At 54.9% G+C, this 19,070-nt stretch overlaps 1 protein-coding gene across 13 annotated transcripts in view; it reads right to left on the reverse strand.

Moving 5' to 3' along the window:
• Positions 1 to 18,990, reverse strand: part of LOC144284782 (uncharacterized) — a 27,593-nt gene extending 8,603 nt beyond the window's left edge. Inside the window, exons 1-4 of one of the 13 annotated variants that reach the window (XM_077849836.1) lie at positions 16,864 to 17,558; positions 9,653 to 10,547; positions 9,383 to 9,539; positions 5,608 to 7,848 (exon numbers count right to left, since the gene is read on the reverse strand). In XM_077849836.1, coding sequence (XP_077705962.1) covers positions 9,908 to 10,519 — 612 coding nt within the window. In that variant the 5' untranslated portion in view covers positions 10,520 to 10,547; positions 16,864 to 17,558 and the 3' untranslated portion in view covers positions 5,608 to 7,848; positions 9,383 to 9,539; positions 9,653 to 9,907. The other 12 variants (XM_077849834.1, XM_077849841.1, XM_077849837.1 and 9 more) reach the window with 12 other exon arrangements.
• Between the last annotated feature and the right edge of the window lie 80 nt (positions 18,991 to 19,070).

A 19,070-nucleotide genomic window follows, 5' to 3' on the forward strand; every position in this document is an offset into this window, starting at 1 on the left:
TTTATTTGAGAGAGAGAGAGTGCATGAGTGGAGGGAAGAGCAGAGGGAGAGGCAGAGAAAGAATCTCCAGCAGACTCCCCGCTGAGCACAGAACCCAATGCAGGGCTTGATCCCACAACCCTGAGACCCGAACCAAAATCAAGAGTCAGGTGCTCATTGGACTAAGACACCCAGGCACCCCAGTGTGGCACAAGTTTTGAAATGTAATGTTTTCACAGCCATCCTTTCACAAATATTGAAATTACATGTTCTTCTGTGATCTGTAAATTATTCGTGTGTTTTTAAGTCCCTGAACGTACAGAAATTTTTATTATTTCTAATTTTATTGCATTGAGTTCACAGGATATGACCTTTCAGTGATCTTTGGGGGGTTTTTGAGAGTTGCCTAATAAATGGGACTGTTGTATTTACTGGTCCTATTTCTCAATTTTCTCATATTGTTAATGTTTCCTGAATATGCCCCAATGATGGCCAAGAAAACAGTCCCATTTTATAACACTTTTCAGGAAATGAGGAGAAGTGACTATAAATACATACCAACCAGGGAGGAGGCAATAGGAACTGATAGAAGCTCCCAAAGTGATGTTTTTGTTCCAACTCCAACTTTTATTCATTTGAGAGACAGGACTAGACCCAGAGCACACATCTGATGGCAGCCAACATTCAGACAACCAGGCCAGAGACCTGTTCTCTGGGCTCCCAGTGTCCGACACCACAGTCCCCGACCTGAAAAATTTCACCCAAGTCTTTGGGGACTTCTCACACAAGGAAATGGCCCACCAGGTGATGTCCAAATGCTAGCATTGGAGATCAGCCAAAAATATGAGAAATTAAGTCTTAAGAGAAAAATGGCACAAGGCATTTGGGATAATCTGCCAAATGAGGGATTTGCACAGTAAAAGTTTAGTGAGAAAGCAGAGTTCTGGCTGCACAAGCTAGACATTCCACTGCCTGTCAGTTTGTCCCCATCTGGGGACTCGTGCTCGGGCATGTCCTCATCAGCCCCCAGGATTTATCCTTTGGCCCTCCGCCCCCCTGGCCATGGCTGTTGGACCAGGCGGGTGTCTGCGGCCACAGGCACCATCCCAAAGGTCTCTGGCATCGTCCACAGTGCCAAGGAGAATGGAATGTCCGAGGACTCCCTAAAGGGACAGTGGCCAGTAACACCAAAATCCACCTCGGGGACTCTGTGTATGAGACCAAGAGAAGGACACACAGAGCAGGGCATGAGGAAGCCAAGGGCCGTGGCACAGAGCAGCATCAACGACAAGGCAGCAGGTGCCACAGCAGACACAAGACAGGAGGTGGGAAAGGTGGCCAGCGAGTCCCCCTTCACCAGCTGAAATACACTTGTTAGGTCCAAATCAAGACCGAGCCCTCCCAGATCCCAAGAACTCTGTGTGATCTGCGCTTCCTGTGGGAGCCCCAGGCCACACACACACCCGGTGATTTCTGGGTGTGCTCATCCTGTCCCCTGTGTCCCCCAGCCTGTTTCTCTCACCTCGCAGGACCCCATGTGCACCCCCATGCCACCCTTCCCCCAGAGCCCCTCTAGCCTCGCACACGGACACAGCTCACACTGCTCCTGTAAACAAAGGTTCTCCTGAGCTCACAGGCTTTAAGCCTAATGTCTGGGGCACTGCTCGTCTTAAGCAGGTTTTCAAGTGCCAGGAGAAGGACCAGCTCAGCCCCTCATGAATGAAAAAATTTCAGGTCCTTGCCACATTTCAGAGGCCCCCATTCCCAGGGGCTTTGCTTAAAAACAGACTTTTCTTTTCTTTTTAAAGATTATTTATTTATTTATTTATTTATTTATTTATTTATTTATTTATTTATTCATGAGAGACACACACACAGAGAGGAAGAGACACAGGCAGAGGGAGAAGCAGGCTCCCTGCGGGGAGCCCAGTGTGGGACTTGATCCTGGGACTCCAGGATCACGCCCTGGGCTGAAGGCAGGCGCCAAACTGCTGAGCCACCCAGGGATCCCCTAGCCTTTTCAAAATGATTATTTTTAGGGGCGCCTGGGTGGCTCAGCTGTTGAGCATCTGACTCATGATCTGGGCTCAGGTCATGATCTCAGGGTCATGATATTGAGCCCCAAGACAGGCTCCACACTTAGCAAGGGTTCTGTTTAAGATTGTCTCTCTGTCCCTCCCCTCTGTGCACATGTTCTTTTTCTCTCAAATAAATAAATCATTTTTAAAAATGATATTTAGATTATCATTACTAAACATAACCGCTAACACGCTGTCCTGAAGCATCTGCATTTGAAATGCTGCCCAAGTCCAGGGCTAGTTTGAGACCAGCAGTGAGAATTTGTTCTACATGAGTTTAACCAGTCAATGACCTTCCAGAAACGAAGGTCTGCTCCAAGGTGTCTCTCTGTCTCTGCTGCTAGAAACTTCAGTCATCTTGCCTCAAGAAAAAACAAATTTAGTTCTACAAGCATCTGTTACAGAGTAGAGGTGATGGCAACTGTAGGAAGGAGCAAGACTGACTCATAGGAAGAGTGTTGGGACCAAAGAGAAGGGATGCCCTCCTGAGGAGCCCAGCTGTACGGGCGCCCTCACATCTCAGGAGGTCTTGCAACACAGAGTGGTCTCTGCTCCTTACAACCCAAAAGAACCCACACAAGCAATCAGGGAGCAACAATGGAATTTCAACCCTAAAAGAAACCTCAGGGAGTGGCTTGCCTACAATGCTCATTTCATGGGTCAGAACTAACTGGTTCAGAATGCTAAGGATCTTGGGGCACCTGGGGTGGCTCCGAGGGTTGAGCATCCTACTTCTGGTTTTGGCTCAGGTCATGATCTCAGGGTCTTGGGATTGAGCTCCATGTCGGGCTCTGTACTCAGTAGGGAGTCTGCTCCAGATTCTGTTTCTCCTTTCTTCTCCCTCTGCTCCTCTCTGTCTCACTTGCTCTTTAAAATAAATAAATATTTTTATGGAAAAAAAACTAATAAAAAAAATAGTAAGGGTCTTGGCCAAAGCCACACAGCTATGCTAGACTCCAACGTCTGACCCTTGATCTAGATTCTTATACCTTGTCTCCAGTTGGGAGGAGCCTTGGAGCTCCTGGAGAGGAGCTGCCATACCAGCACTTAGGGCCTCTGGCCTGGCCCCACACAAAGGAGATGGCCACCCCAATCTGTGAGTCTACGGGCTTCGCTGAAAACCTACAGGTAACCGACACCACACAGAACTCAATAAAGATACTAGTCATGATCTCTAGCCTGTGCAAAGCGCTTTGAGCCTGTATCCCTTAGAGACATTTCCTTAGGCTTGGGGCCCTAGACTCAGAGCCTGAGACAAGGATTCTGTCCAAGGGGAATAAGTACTATTGCCAAGTGCTCTCTGGAGAAGGGGAGTGGGAAGTCAGATCAGGTGGCAAAAAGAGCCAGTGATGGGATCTCAGCTGGAAACTAATGTCATTTGGTCCCTCAGGAAGTTCTGAGCACACACTGCACTTCAGAGCTGCCCCCCTGTCCACGTCGGCCTCAGTGGGGGTTGGCTGGGGCAGCCCCACAGGTAACCAGCTATGACCCATTAGCAGCCAACACTGACAACAGCCAGGAAAGGGGATCTGGCATGGCAGCAGCAGCATCTGTGGCAGACATCCTGTCACTGGGGCATCATTACAGTGAAGACCTTGAGGCTTCACCGTGTTTGGGAGGCGCTCAGCTGGAGGGGAGCGAGGGATCCAGAGGTAGCATAGACACCGTGGAGGAACTGCTCTGTGAACCACCTGCTTCCTCACCCAGGACTGGCCACTTTCTGGGCCTTTCTCTCCTGGAAATACATTCCTATAAAGCCTGGCCAGGGCAGGCACTGCTGGCACACATTCTAGTCCCCAGGATGTGGTGGGGGCTGCGTGGCTGGGGCCCCAGTGCCCAGTGGAGAAGGCATCTTGTCTCTATGCCCACAAGCAGGCCTCAGAGGAATGCCATGTGTCCTTCTTCTCTCTCAGACAGAAGGGTGGACGAATGTCTGAGTAAAAAGGCCTGCCTTGGGGAGGTGCAGAGTGTCTACACACCCGATTGCCTGAAGATCGTAGCAACAGGCCATTTCTGCCTCCGATTCTGGAGTGGGGCATTCAGGACAAGGTCCCCAGTGACTCAGTATTGCTGGTTGGTAGCAGGCGTGCTGGTCTACCCACCTGGAACCCACTCACTGCCTTCTCCTTCTGGCCATCCCCCGGCGAACTGCCCCTTCCCCGCCCACAGACCCCGAGCTGCAGACCCTCAGTGGCAGTGCAGGCCCGGGCCTGGCAGTCAGATCGCTGCCCTCCACCATGGAGTCAATGCTGCAACTGGTTCAGACCATCAGGGGACGAACCGAGCCTCAGCAGGCAAAAGGCTCCTTCCTGCCCTGTGTGTGAGCTGGGGAGGAGGCTCCCAAGAGGGAGGGAGGGCAGCACCAAAGATGGGCTGAGACTCAGCTGTCAGCATCGGGTCACTACACTTCCGTCCCATGAGCCCACGGTGCCCCATTCTGGCGTGAGTCAATTTGAGTTGAACAAGGGTCCTGCCTGATTCACCCCCAACAGACCCACATTCCAAAGTCTCCTTCTTTGAGTTACTGCCACTCAGGACCTTCCTTGGCTGTTAGAGACAATTGGTACAGCCCCAAATCTGACTCAAGTTGTAGGACACAGGGACACCCGGGTGGCTCAGTCGGTTGAGCCTCCAACTCTCAATTTCAGTTCAGGCCATGATCTCGGGATCATGAGACCAGCTCCATCCTCAGCAGGAGTCTGCTTGAGATTGTCTCCCTCCCTCTCCCTCTAGCCCCTCGGCTCATGCTCCCTCGGCTCATGCTCCCTCTCTGTCTTTGTCTCTCAAATAATCTTAAAAAGAGAGGAAAAAAGAGTAGGACACAGAAGGAAGATTCTGGGGTGAGCCTTGGCCAAGATCAGGGCCCGTGCCTCACCAACAACTGGAGGGAAATCACTCACCCACGTCTCAGCTACCCAGTGGCAGACCTGATATAACTTTGCCCTCCAGCACTTTCTGCTCCAGAAGATTCCTGGGCTCTGAAACCAAGTGGTCAGCTGCCAAATCTACCTTCAGTGGGAGGACAGTGACAAGCTAGGACAGGATGCATCCATGTCGTGCTTTGCAGGGTTTATGCACATACTGACTTGATTCTCACAACTCTGCAGTAGGAGGACTACAGTCACAGATAAGAATAAGATTGGGGAAGACACAGGGCTGGCCAAGGCCCCGCAGCTGGCAGGGGCCGATGCTGGAGCACCGATGGCTGTCGGATGGAGTACTCTCAGCAGCCGACCTCTCAGGTAGTGATGGGGGATCACCACGCAGGTTCTCAGCAGGCCTGACCTCACTCTCACCTGAGCAAGCAGTTGAGGCTACTTGAAGGGGCCCCAATACCCATTACCCAAATCCAAACAGCAGACATAATCCAGATTGGGGGTGTGGGTGGGCCACTAAGTTATTCATAGCTGTGCTGCTGTGGTGTTTGAGTTATTCTTTCTATAGCCTTTGGCCACCATGAAACATAACTCCTTGGTATATGATGAAGGCAGAGCTAGAGGCCACTGCCCTGCTCCCGGCTGAGCCCCAAATGACCACTGCTCACACCAGCTGATGTCGAGAGAACATTTATTCCACGTGGTCAGCTCCGCAGTGACCAACGGAAATATCGAGCCTGGACACCTTCACACACGCTCCTGTGTAGCCGCATGGGGGGAGGGGTCCCCTCCTGTCCCACTGCCCCAAGGAGGGAAGGATCTAAGGACTCCTAGAGCCATGACTGCCCCAGGGGAGCGAGCTCATGGCCCAGTGAAATGCACCCATGTGTGAACTCGTGGGCCCTCTCCTCATCCTCACCACCAGCCACCCCACAGCCTCCAGCACTTGACCCATCAGCCAGTCGACAAGTATTTCCTGAGTGTTCTGAGCCCAGGCCTGCACTGGGCCCTGCTGGGGTTCAAGAAGACACAGCATGCCCCTTGCCCCCAGGGAGCTCACAGTCTAGCTGGAGACTCAATGCACACGCAGACACTCAAGCATAGAAAACCGGATTGTTCAGAGGATGAGGATGGAGGGCCCAGCGGAGAAGAGGGCTCAGCAGGGCAGAGGAGGCGCACATTTCAGCAATCCCAGGGAAGACAGAGAAGGTAACAGCAGGTGTGGGCTGCACAGTTACAAGGAAGGGAGGTGAGCCGACAAGCAGCGGAGAAGGGGGGCCCCATCCAAGAGGGCCAAGGATAAGAGCAAGTGGAAGCTTCTGAAGCACAGAGTACCTCCTCTTCCTCTGACACCACCCCCCCACCCCCGAGTGGTTTGTTACTCCAGGACAAGGCATAGGGAAGATGGTCCCTAAGAACCTATGTGCCAAACTGCATGGGAGACAGGACAAGTAAGGTCCCAGGCCAGGAGCTGGGGAGGCCTCTCGACGACACTGACCAAACCCAGCTTGGCCCTGGGACCTCCCTCCAGACCAGCTCCACTTTAGATTTGATCTAAATCCCATGGCTACAGGCCTCTCCCCACCCCCAAGAGTTTCACTAAATAGAACCTGCACCACAATGTCTGGTTGTCATCAAAAACCCAGCCCAGCCCTCATCGGCCACACCTTTTCAGACAAGTGGTTCATTCTGAGGAGGCCAGGGAGCTCCAGGCCGACCTGCTCAGGGTAAAAACCAAAGTCCTTGCCCCGTCGCAGGCCTGGCATCCGTCCCTCCGGGTGTCCCACTATCCACCCTCTGGGGACAGAGAAGCTCCTCCGCCAGCCCCAGAGCTGGCAGGCACCAGGCACGAGGCTCCGTCTTCCTCCCCAGCCGACATCATATCCTGCCAGGCTGAACACCCTGTCCGGCAGGAGACAGCCACACAGGATCCCTCCCCCAGGTAGCCTTTGGCTCAAGCTCCTGCTCACCCCACATCCATGGAAATTCCAGCCTTCCCCTGCCACCCCCACAGTGAAATCAGAGCACAGCTTGTGTGGTGAAAACCAGAGCAAGCACCCCAAGCCAGAGAAGAGCAAACCCAACCCAGAGAGCCTCTGGCAAGGCCTGTGGGAGGGAGGAAATGTTCCAGAAGCCTGATGCACTGTTAGGCCCTGGAGAAGAAAGTGACTAGAAGGGTCCCCTACTCAGAATTCTTTATTCCTGAACGAGGGAAGGAAGTTCAGCCGGGGGGAGGGAGTAATGCTACTTGTATGGTGGCCCAGACTCTGGGCTCTCGGTCAGGTAAGGAAAGAGTGTCGTGTTAGGTCCTGGGGCCAAGAACCTCAGCCTGGAGTCCAGGAGCTCTGAAATTGCTTGTAGATTCTTGTGTCTACGTGGGTATGCATGTTTTCCTGGGGAGAAGGTTCATAACGTTTGTGAGATTTTCAAAGGGCTTCGTGCCCCCAAAGTATTAACCATTGCTCTGAAAGGCAAGTGAACCCTGCAGGTATGGTTTACACCTGGGAGAAGGCTTTGCCTCTAGAGCCAGGTCTGCTACCAACTTGCTGTGTTCTCTTAGGCCAGTTACTTCCTGTCTCTGGTGGGCCAGGCAGGCGCAGAGAAGCCGGCTCTCCACACAGGCATTGTCCCCGCTGCCACATGATAGTGGAAGTCTATGGCCAGGCAGCCAGGACGAGCTCTTCTCTCGGCCGTGACTCCCAGCAGGTCGGGGAAGGGGGGAATTTTCCACCAGGGCACAGAACCTGCCTCCAATTCCAGGCTGCACGGGTCCCCTCTGCAGGGCACCTCCCGAGGTAGGTCTTCTTAGGGGATGTGTCCTCATGCCAGCGGGCAGGCCCCCGTAGGGCCCCATTCCTAGTCTCTGGGCCCAGATGTGCCTTACACACTGCCCAGAGGTCCTGCCCACTCCACATCTGTTCATGGAGACAAAGAGACCAGGGTCAGGTCTGGGGCTGTGACACGACCCTGCCCAGCCACCCTTCAGCTCCCCCAACTCTGGGGCTAGGCGGGAGAGGTCAGCTGGGCCACCCTGCACTTGTCCAGCGTCTGGAGCCAGTCCTCTCAGCCCCCCCTACCCAGCACACCAGGATTATCAATCCCATTTACCACCAAGACAACTTGAGTTCAGGACATTCGAGCTCCAGATGTCCCAGGTCCTGGTTGAACCTCTTTATCTCTGCCACTAAGAAGTAGGTCTACATAGCAGCAGCCACCTGGTGGCAGGCCGAGGGCCAGTGATTCCCAAGGAGCCACGAAGCTCTAAGGAAGGGCAGCGGGTGGAGACGGGTCTCCAGCACCTAGCAAGGTGGTGGCACAGGTTGGGTGCAGAGCCAGGGCTCTGTGAGTGCAGGTCCCCTCCAAGCCCCCAACTCCCTCCCTCCAACCCACTACTGTGGATGCCGTGGCCCGCTCAGGCACCCATGCCACCCAGAGGCCTCACTGCCCAGGATCCTACCACCTGGTCTCTAGTCACATTCCCACCAGTAAGAGATTCTTGCAGGCTGTGCCACACAGATGAAAGGTCTTGGGGGCCAGGCCTGCACTGTTATAACACTAAGTACTGGGACACCTGGGTGGCTCAGCGGTTGAACGTCTTCCTTCAACCCAGGATGTGATCCTGGAATCCTGGAGTTGAGTCCCACAGTAAGCTCCCTGCATGGAGCTTGCTTCACTCTGCCTATGTCTCTGCCTCTCTTCTCTGTGTGTGTCTCTCATGAATAAATAAATACATCTTAAAAAACAACAACAACAACACTAAGTATTAAGTGACATTTGGAGTAAGCTTAGGTGAGCCTCAGTTTCTTCATCTGCTAAATGGCTGAAGAAGCCTGTGCTCTGGAGCACCAACATGGAATCAGGGGTCTGGGGGCCAGTCCTGGCTCTCCCCTTGGTCAAGCCCCATAGTTCGGCGCCTCATTTTCTCTTGCCCAGATGACCCCACAACCCTCCGGGCTCCTTGCTCATCCCATTTTGATCTGTCCTCACAGGGCTTCCATTTCCCTTTGAACCGTACGTCTGAGATCACTGTGCTCTTCTCACTAAACATCTTGGTGTCCTTTCCCCCGGCCACAAAGTCCTCTGTATGGCAAATGTGAGCCTCCTCTATCTGACCCCTGCCTCAGAAACCCTCCACCTTTGCTCTCCCCAGAGCACCCCTATTCATCCCCAGAACCTAGTTCAAGCCATCAGATTGCCTTGGGTGATACCTCCCAGGGCATTCTATAGTATGTCCCCTAGGATGGTCTGCATTACTTGTGTGAGCACCAAGTGTCACCCCGCCAGGCTTTGTGTCTGTGCCTCCTGCCAAGAGCATGGCACCGTGCCTGGCACACCAGGGTGCTCAATAAATATTTCTGGACCAGTGACATCACCCTCTTTTACCTGGTAATGTTTAACTACAATCCTTACAATATCCCAAGGAGAAGTTCCTTGTTAAACCCAACTCACAGAGGAGCAAACTGAGCCATGAAGTGAAGTGTCTTCTCAAGTACACCAGATAGTACACGTTGGAGCTAGGAGACCTTGGGGGCTGAGGTGGCCCAGGCATTGTGGAGAGTGGCCCTCTCCACGGGGCTCTCCGCTCTGACATTCTGGGAATGAAGATCTAGGAAGAAGCTAGTCACAGACCCAGAGCCCAGTGCTCCCCACCTCCCGCGCCTGTCCCCCCTAGCCCCTGCCCAGGCCCAAGAGGGGCTCTGGATGGCCCTTGGGTCTCACCTACTCTAGGCCGGGTGAGCCTGAGGACGAAAACCAGCGCGAGGGCAGCTGTGGGTGGCCAGCCGGAGGGTGGAGAAGACTCGGGAGGAGGTGGCCCAAGGCGGGCCACGGCCCACTCTTTCAAGACCCCAAGCCCACCCTCCTGGTCTCCGGGGATCGCATCCAGAACACGGGCCGCAGCCCCACGCCGGCTCCAGGAGTCCCGGGCGCGGCCCTGGGGCAGGACACAGGCTGCGGCGGCAGGCCTGGCGCGCATCATAGCACGCGGCCTAAATGGGCCGCCTGGCCGTCGGGGCCGTGGCCATGGCTGCGCTGGTGGGTCTTGAGCGAGCCCTCGCGCGCGAAGCTCTTGCCGCAGCGCGCACAGAAGTAGGGCCGCCGCTCCCCGAACACTCCGGGGCGGCGCGGGTGCGGCGCGGGCATGCGCGCGTGGGTGCGCTGGTGGTTGAGCAGGAAGCGCGGCTCGCGGAAGCAGCGGCCGCACTGTGCGCACTGGTGCGGCTTCTCGCCGCTGTGGATGCGCTGGTGCGTGAGCAGGTTCTGCTTGAGGCTGAAGCAGCGGCCGCACTCCGGGCAGGGGAAGGGCCGCTCGCCGGTGTGCGTGCGCTGGTGCACCTCGAGGTTGTGCTTGACGCTGAAGGCCTTGCCGCACTCGGGGCACACGAAGGAGGCCGCGCGGCCCACCCCGGCGTGCGCCTTCTGGTGCCGCACCAGGCTGGGCTGCTGCGAGAAGGTCTGGCCGCACAGTGGGCAGCGGTGAGGCTGCTCCTCCGCGGGGTGGTGGATGACCAGGCCTCGCTCGTCCCCCAGGCCCTCCTCCCCGTCCCCCGCAGGGGACCCGCCCCCCGAGGACGCCAGCTCTGTCATGGGCGCTTCCAGCCGCAGTCACCAGCCCCTGGGGAAGCAGAAGCAGAGAGAGGAGTCAGGGGAGGGTCGGGGGGTCCGAGGATCAACCGGCCCCCAACCTCAGGGAGGACATTGCACGGACTTCCCGCAACTTCCTCATCTGCCCCTCAGTCTTGTACAAGCCAGTGCTTCCCTGCCGGAGTGCCCTTCTCTTCTACCACTTGATCACAGCCTTCTCAAGTGCCACCTCCTCCCAAAAGCCTTCCCTGACTCCTCCAGCCGTCCTGAGCCTTGGGGCCCAACCCCACGCCCTCAGTCATCACACTGAATGCATGCCACCTGGGTCGTGCCCAGGGCCTCCAGGCATGCCTTAAGGACAGAGTGGTCTCCTTCCTTTAGCCCCAACACCACGCACCGCACCTGCCAAAGCAATCACTATATCCTGTTGGGCAACTAAAAGAGGTTTCTAGTATTGGGAGTCAGCCTGTGCCTGGATAGGTCTTAACTCTCCCACCAGAATCTCAAGGGGGGGGGAGGGCGTATCCTCAATTTGGAGGGAAGGATGGGGTCACCGGTGGTTCAAAGACATTTTTGAAAAGCTGAAAAGAAACAAAACAAAAACCCTGTAAACTTGAAAGTAATCTCAATTAAACATTAAAAGCAGCAGCTCTTTGTTTATCAGAATGAGGCTTGCCAGTAAATGGTTGCAAATCACTGAAACGGAGTGTGAGCTCCCAGGGGCTGGTCTCAGCTAGATTCCTCTTGGCATCCCCAACATACCAAAGCCTGGCCAGATCCTCAACAAACACCCAAGTTCAGCTCCATCCCATTCATGCTGGTTCTGCTGAGTATCCTCTTCCCCAGGGCACGGTGTTCCTCATATAAATTGTTTCCCATTGTCCTCACAGCAACCCTGGGGAAGCAGAAGCAGTTCTTACTGAGCCCTCCAGTATAGATGGGGTAACTGAGGTCAGCTTACTTGCCCAAGGTCACACAAGGTGAGCCAGGACCGGGCCCTAAGTTTCCTGACTCACTGTCAAAAGCTGTTCTCAATGTAGCAGCTGCTCACCAACTAAATGCCCCTCAAAATGCACATGCACACAGACACAAGACCACCGCAGAGGCATAGACACCCAAAGCACCATGGCTCCTGCAGGGCAGAGTCTGCTGCCGTTACCTCCATGCCCCCCAGAAGACCTAGGGCCCCTGCTCCTGCAGAGCACGGGGGCCTGCTCCGGAGCTGGCTGAGCTGGCACTCCCCTGCAGTCCTCCACCCCCATCAGGGACCTAGACCTCCAAGCAGGCCTTCTCCACACTTTCAGAAATCACTGCTTACCACAACCTCAGTCGATCAATCTGCAGAGTGGGATCTCAGAGACATCCCCTTTGTCTCCCCCTACCCTCGGGCCAGGGTGGAACCCACACCGCCTCCCACCCCCCAGCAGGGGACCGTCCTCCAGGCAATAGACCCCACCCACAAAGCTTTCCCCAGCCGGCGGCATTGACATTTGCAGAGGCAGACCATCACCGTCCCCTTGGCCAATCTCAGCCTGGCCTTGTCTCTGGGCGGCCTCCTGGCTCTCCCCAGCTACCTCCCTGACTAAGGCCTCCGACTACGGGGAAGGTCTAAAGCGACGGCCCCTTTGCCTCCCCCAAGTTTCTGCACCCCCTCGCGCACTCACAGCCCAGGCTGCGCCCTTGCTCCTCCGGTCTCCAGCAGTGGCTCTCTCCTCTAGAGTCTGCGCTGCCCAGCGCAAATACGGTAACTCTCCTGCAGCGACTCCCGCGCCCCTTCCCCCTCGCCCCCATCAAGACGGCCCGCCTCCCGCACCGCTGTTCTCACCAAATAGCTGCATTCATCAAAACAGCTGACCCCACCCACCCGACCTCCGCGCACAACCGTGTCAACTCCCGCGGCCGGAGCGACCCCGGAGAAATATGGTAAACTCTGCGTCGCCACCTCGCCCCCCACGAAAATACGTAGGCCTCCCACCCGGCTGCCGCAACCCACCTCACCCCGCGGCGAGCCCCGGCCCCCTCGGGGCGTGGATGCAACCCACCCCCAGCGCCCGCAGCACCCCCGGGAGCACCACGCAACCCAGGATAAATACGTAATTAAGTCGCGGCGCTCCCCGCCTCCGGAAAGGGCTTGCGCGGCTCCCGGCAAATACGGTAGCGCCCGCAGTGACCCGCCCCCAAGGGTCCGGCACCGGCCTCGGTAAATACGGTAATGTCCCGCCGGGCCCCGGCCCCGGCCGCCCGGGACTCACGTGGCGCCGCCTCCCGAGCCCGCCGTCTCCTCCGCAGCGCTGCAGTCGCCGGCGTCGCCGCAGCCGCACAGCAGCCCCGTGAGGCTGGGAGGTCTAACTCGCCGACGACCTGGCTGGCGGAAAAAGGAGGGCTGCGAGCGCAGGCGGGAGACGGAACCGGGTCGCGCGCCGAACGCCCCGCCGGGCGGGACCCCCGAGACCCCCGGCCCCAGCCATTCCCATTTCGGGATCCTCCGAGGGCCCAAGCCAGCGGTTCGAGCCTCTCCCTCACCTCCTCACCCTAAAGCCACGCCACCCTGGCCAGGCCCACGGGCTGCCCCCAGAGCCCGGGAAGCAGGGTGCGGGGGCGCTGGCCGCAGAAGCCTTTCCCTGCGACAGAGGGCAGGGGGTGCGGGCAGGGGCTCCTGCCGCGAAGCCTCTCTGAGCCGCTGTCATGCGTGGGAGACGACCGTCCGAGGGGCAGAATCCGGGTTGCCCCAACTAACCGGGCCTCCCCCCCACCCTCTGGCCGGCTTTATGCCACCAGGACTGCTGGGGACACGAAGAAAGGACACTTCTACCATCCCCGCCTCCTCAAAACCGGACCCATGCCGATCAAGCCCAAGATACGCCATAAAAGATAACACCTCTAACACCCCTGCGGACACGGCTGCACTGAATTCCAGCTTTCAAACGTCCTTCAATAATAATAATAATACCCTTTACCTACACATTACTTGGCTTTTTACAAAGCTTTTTCCCACATATTATCTCGTGAGAGCCTCCCAATAACCGTGTGCCGTCTAAGTTGTATAGGTGTCATTATCCTATTTTATAGATGGGAAAATAAAATAAAATCGAAACAGAGCGGCTTCCCCAGAAACTGGCAGCTCTAAGTGGCCCAGCCCAGATGGGAAGGGCAGGCCCACCACCTGGCTCACTCTCCCTGGCACCCCTCTGGTACCTCGACACCGCCGACCCCCCCACCACACACACACAGAAAAAGGGTGTGATGATCATGACTGGAAATAATCTTGTCCAGAGTAAAAAAATGCCTCTGATTTTACACTTCATAGATACAGAAACTGAGGCCAGAAGGGAAAGTGCTAGAGGAATATGAAGTAGCCTTTTCCTCTGTGGCGCCTGCTAGCTGCCAGGTGGCAGACCAGGAGGAGCTCCTTACAACAGATGGTGGATGTGGCTGCTGGGGTGGCATGCCCCTGAGGAGGGGCTCTGGGAGACACAGGCCTCCCAGCCCCATGAGGCGCCTCCCCTCCTACCCCTCCACAGGTGTTCTGTGTGCCTGGCCTGGGAACTGTAGAATTCCAGGTGGGGTCCCCCTGAAAATAAATTCAGTCCCTATTCTCAACACCAGACCTGAAGATCAGGCCTGCCTGCTTTCACATCTCACTCTACAGACCAGTCTATCCCAGCAGATCTGCGTCTGGCCTCTCCAGGGCCTGCCCCACCCCACCCCCACCCCACCCCCACCCACCCCACCCCACCCCATCCTTGCTGCTCCTGTGTCAACTCACTGAGCTAAGTGGGACTTCCTGAGTTAGACATCCCAAGGAGATTGGTATTTAAAATTGAGGTGCCAGGGAGGGAATTCTGGGAAGCCAAAAGAAATGGATCCACCAGGACAGAGGTTCCCATGGCATTGACAGAAGGATCCCCTAACTCCTGATGACCTACACCCACACCCTGCCTAGGTGCTGGAGCATTGCTCACAGAACAGCCACACCTCCCACCTCTCCAGCTCCTGTTGCAGAAGTTGCCACCTGCCAGAGCCACCAGTGTTCATCCGTTTTGTGGGCTACAGGAGAAATGGGGACACTTAGTCAATGACCAGGTTTTTCAGAAGCAAAACCAACAATGTACCTGAGGATGTCACCCATATTTTTAGCAGCATTTTCTAAGTAAGCTGTGCCAAAGTGGCAAGGCACACAGCTGGGGGACAGGGGTGGGAGGGAAGCAATACCATCCAAAACCCACCCCGTCTCAGTAGGCAATGCCAAGGGCCAGGGACTTCCAGAGGCCTCCATTCTCTGCTCTGCCAATGCTGAGTCACTTCATTTCTCTAGTTTCGTACACATGCACCCCCACCCCACCCCCGACACTCACACATCTCCCCCCACGGTTCCATATGCTGTGATGAACACACAGAGTGGAGATGTGGAGGCTTTCTGCAAATGAAGCCATGCTTCTTCCCACAGGCGGGGCCAGTGGCTGGCATGGCAGCCACCATCACTCCACAAGGCTAATGTGACAGCTGGACATTGGACCCTAACAGAGGCCTAGGTTGCTCACAGCCGAAGTGTCCCAAAGAACGGCAGGCTCGTGGCCCCCTGTGGGTAGAGGTGTGGACAGCTGAGAGGAGCCTTGCACCATATCCCTCCCACATACCGGGTGCATGCTAGATGCACAGTCACCCCATCTCCTGGAATTGGACAGCGATCACTACACATCCCCTCCCAAAGCATCTTGTGCTGACTTCAAGTTGGGAAGCCCCTTTCTTTTCCCACCACGTTGTGAGCTTTGAAGGGAGGCACTGTGTTTTCAGCATCTCTGCATTCCAAGTGCACAGCGTCTAATGACCCCTCAGCCAACCTCTGTTGAATGAATGAATGAATGAATGAATGCAGGTCTCTAAGCCACACCTGGTAGCCATGGAGGGAAGAGAGGGACCCACGCACAGCCAGCATATGATGTAATGTAAGGAATGAGGGGTTGCAGGCACAGCTCCAGCTCCAGCACCGAGGGCTGGGACACTCTGCTGACACCCAGCTGGAGATGGGCTGTGGGTACCAGGTCTCATCTGCTCCAAAGTTCTCTTTCCTTGTCATTGAAACCCACGATGTGACCTATTTGGCCACGCCCTTAAACTTGCAGCTGGCCTATTTAACACAGGTGGAGACTTCCTCTTTATGGGATGGAGCTCTGTTTGGGGAAAACCCGGTTCTTCTCTTCCCATAGTAAACTTCCACTGGTAAAAATGCTGCTTGCATAGCATTTAACAAACATGGAGTTTATTAAAATAATGATTGTAACTGCTATTTATCAGGTGCTTGCTGTGTGCCAACCACTATACTACATGCCTTACAGAGGTTACTTGCACAAGGTCCCATAGCCTAATGGTAAAGCCAACATTCAGCCCCAGAACTATCTGACTCTATTCACTGCTCCCAACAAAAGAAAGCTCTTTCTAGATTTGGGTGGTGGCTGGGAGAGAGACAACATTTCTACTTCTCAATAGGACCATATTCCTAGAGCTACACTGTCCAATAGCCACATATGGCTATTTAAATTTATTAAAAGAAAATTGTAAATTCAATTCCTCAGCCTCCCAAGCCACATTTTAGGTACTCAGTAGCCTCATGTGGCTGGTGGCTATGGTATCAGACGGCTCAGTTATAGAACATTTTCATCATCACAAAAAGTTCTAGTGGACAGTGCCTGTCTAGGGCACCCACCCCCTCCAGATCTGAGTAACCTAGGAGATACCACTCTCTTTTTTTAACCCCAGGGACAACCTACAGGATACCATTCTCTTCTCTGCCATGATCCAGTAAAAGCAGTGACATGTGAGAATGTACTATTTTTGGCTCCAACACTCCTCTTGCCAAAAGGTATATATATATATATATATATATATATAGCCTATATATGGATTTGGCATATATATACACACACACACATATATATGTATGTATATGTATTTTTTTTTCCTACCAAACTACTTAGAGAATAAAAGGGAAAGGTCTCAGCAGCATCCCCCCCAGTCCTGCCAAGTCCCTGCTGGTCCCGCTCTCTCTGTTGTTACCCACTGGCCTCCCAGCCTGTTCTCCATTGGGCGGCTCCTCAGGGCTTGGGCTGGGCAAGCAGGAAGCCCAACCCTCCCGAGGAGGCTGCCGGCTTGCTGGTCCACTCAAAGCTTAGGTTGCTTGCCCAAGAACCAGCATTTTCTGAGTTCCTTGATCATTTTTCTTAACTCCCAGCCGGCTTCTAACAAAGAACACAAGGATGACCTGGGCATTCCGGGAACCTCAGCCCCACCAAGCTCGTCTGGCCTGTTAGAAGCTTGGCCATGGGTCCCCACCACAGACCTACACTTACCTGGAGGCGGACAGGACAGATGTCCTTTAAGATCCTGATTTTCACATGGCTGTCTCCTGTTCTCCCGCGAAACCCTTTTATCTTGGCAGCTCTAGAGTATTGGGGATTGCACACCACTAAGACAGATCCGATCTTGTCTGATTGTATGGCATACCTCCTCCTAAGTACTCCCTGGCCTACTTTTATTATTTTAAAATGAAGGGAGATGAAAAATTGAGGTTGACAATGCAAGGCCACCCTTGGAGAAGCCTGATTGTGGCAGTGAAGGGCTTGGCTAACAGGAGGCCTAGGGCCTTGGTTTGTAACATGCAGTGGCCAGTCCCACTGCAACATCCCCCTGCCCTGTATCACTGTCCTGCTGTGGTTGCTGATGTCACAGTAAGGCTAAATGACATAATGAACAAGAAAGCTTTAGTAAGGGAGCTGGGGCTGGGACACTTTACTCGAGAGCCGACTGGACAGGTTGTTCTGAGCTCCATGTGTATTAGTGATTTTCCAGGAAGGTTCGTGATCTCAAGGAGAGGGACTGCGACTGCTATTGGCCGAATTTGTCCCCCTCCTAATTCATATTTTGAAGCCCCTGACCCCCAACGTGTTGGCATTCAGAGGTGGGTCCTTTGGGAGGGAATTAGGGTTTAGATGAGGTTATGAGACTGGGATCTTCCCAATGAGATTAGGGTCCTTAAAAGAAAAGGAAGACACCAGAGGGCACCCCTCCCCCCCGCCCTTGCCTCGCCATGTGGGGGCACAGAAAGAAGATGGTCATCTACAAGACAGTAAGCAGGCCCTCACCAGGCACTGAATCTGCCAGACTGTGAGAAATAAATGTCTGTTGTTCCAGCCCCCAAGCTGTGTTGACTTTGTTATTATGGCCAAGCTGACTAAGACAATGGCTTATTCATTGCAGCATCCTGGAAGTTGGGTACAGTGCTTGGCACACAGTAGGCTTGCTTAGTGAACCAGTGTGCCATCCCCCGACCTGGTCAGTGGGGCATACCTCTCGGTAATTCTTCGCTCTAATGGATGTGGCCCTGTCCCCCCATGACCCGAAGCACCCATCCGTGAGGATCAGTCATCTTGGGTTAGCCAACAAACCTCATGAATGTGCACGGGGAAGCAAGCAGAGATTAGGTCTCATTAACCCCAAGTCCTACCAACACAGCTGTTGGATTTGGCTTGATCATTAAACAGAGGCCATTTGTGGACAACACCCTCTATTGAACACAAAGTCCCACCTGACAGATCTTGTGTTTGCCTGTACCACCTCTCGGGCATCTGATCCCACAGGGCCCCAGGGTCTGGCAGGTCCGCCCTGGTAGACAGCAGCTTTCCAACGCAGGAGTGGTACTCTGGGATGTCTTCCTGGAGGAGGCGGGCTTGCTTGAGTTGGTCTCAGGTTTTGCTAAGTGGTAACATGGAAAGGGCATGAGCAAAGGGCCCATGCTCAAAGTGGGTTTTGCTGAGATCCAGGGCACTTGGCCTCTCTGAGCAGGGCAGCCTGGGAGAGGAGTTATGGGAGGGGGCAGGCATTCCAGGAAGGTAGGAGAGCACCTAGGGCCTAGAAAAACCCCGCTGGACCCTCCCATAGGTGGCAACAACGGGGCACAGATTGCCCAGTGGGAGAGTTCACAGCAGGGGTCCTGATGGAAGACCTGGACAAGGGGTGGGCAGCATGGCTGAGCACTATTCCTGGCGCTGTGTTACCCAGGTAAACTGGATCACCTCCATAGGTTTTTCTGTGATGCTACAATAATTAGGGCCCCTGCCAGATGAAAGGAAGGCAACAGAATCTGAGAAAGTGGTGACCAGAAGCCAGGTGAAATCCAGCAGCTCCTGGAGAAGTTAGCAGGCCCAGAAGGAGGCCCCCCTCATTTTGCTCCCACCTCCAGCTGTCCAACTCTAGTACCCCAACACCCACCTCTCTGCAATTCCCTGCCTTCCTATAGGAGGACACCAACCAAGGCCACAGGCCCAGGCTGGAGCCCTGGGTCCTTCTGTCAGTGCCAAGGCCCCAGCACCTTGCTTTGGAAGGGACCTCTGGGGGACGGGGTAGAGTTTGAGGAGGATAAGTAGGGAGATATATTGATTTGGAGAGGGCAAGGGAATACTGCTGTCCAGCCCCAGCAAGGACTAGGCACGGGGAGTTGCTATGCTCGTGGCCAAAGCTCTCCATCCTGGTCCCGGGGTGGAGGAGCAGCTGGATGTTC

The sequence above is a fragment of the Canis aureus genome, chromosome 15 (genome assembly GCF_053574225.1).
Source record: "Canis aureus isolate CA01 chromosome 15, VMU_Caureus_v.1.0, whole genome shotgun sequence".
NCBI lineage: Eukaryota > Metazoa > Chordata > Mammalia > Carnivora > Canidae > Canis > Canis aureus.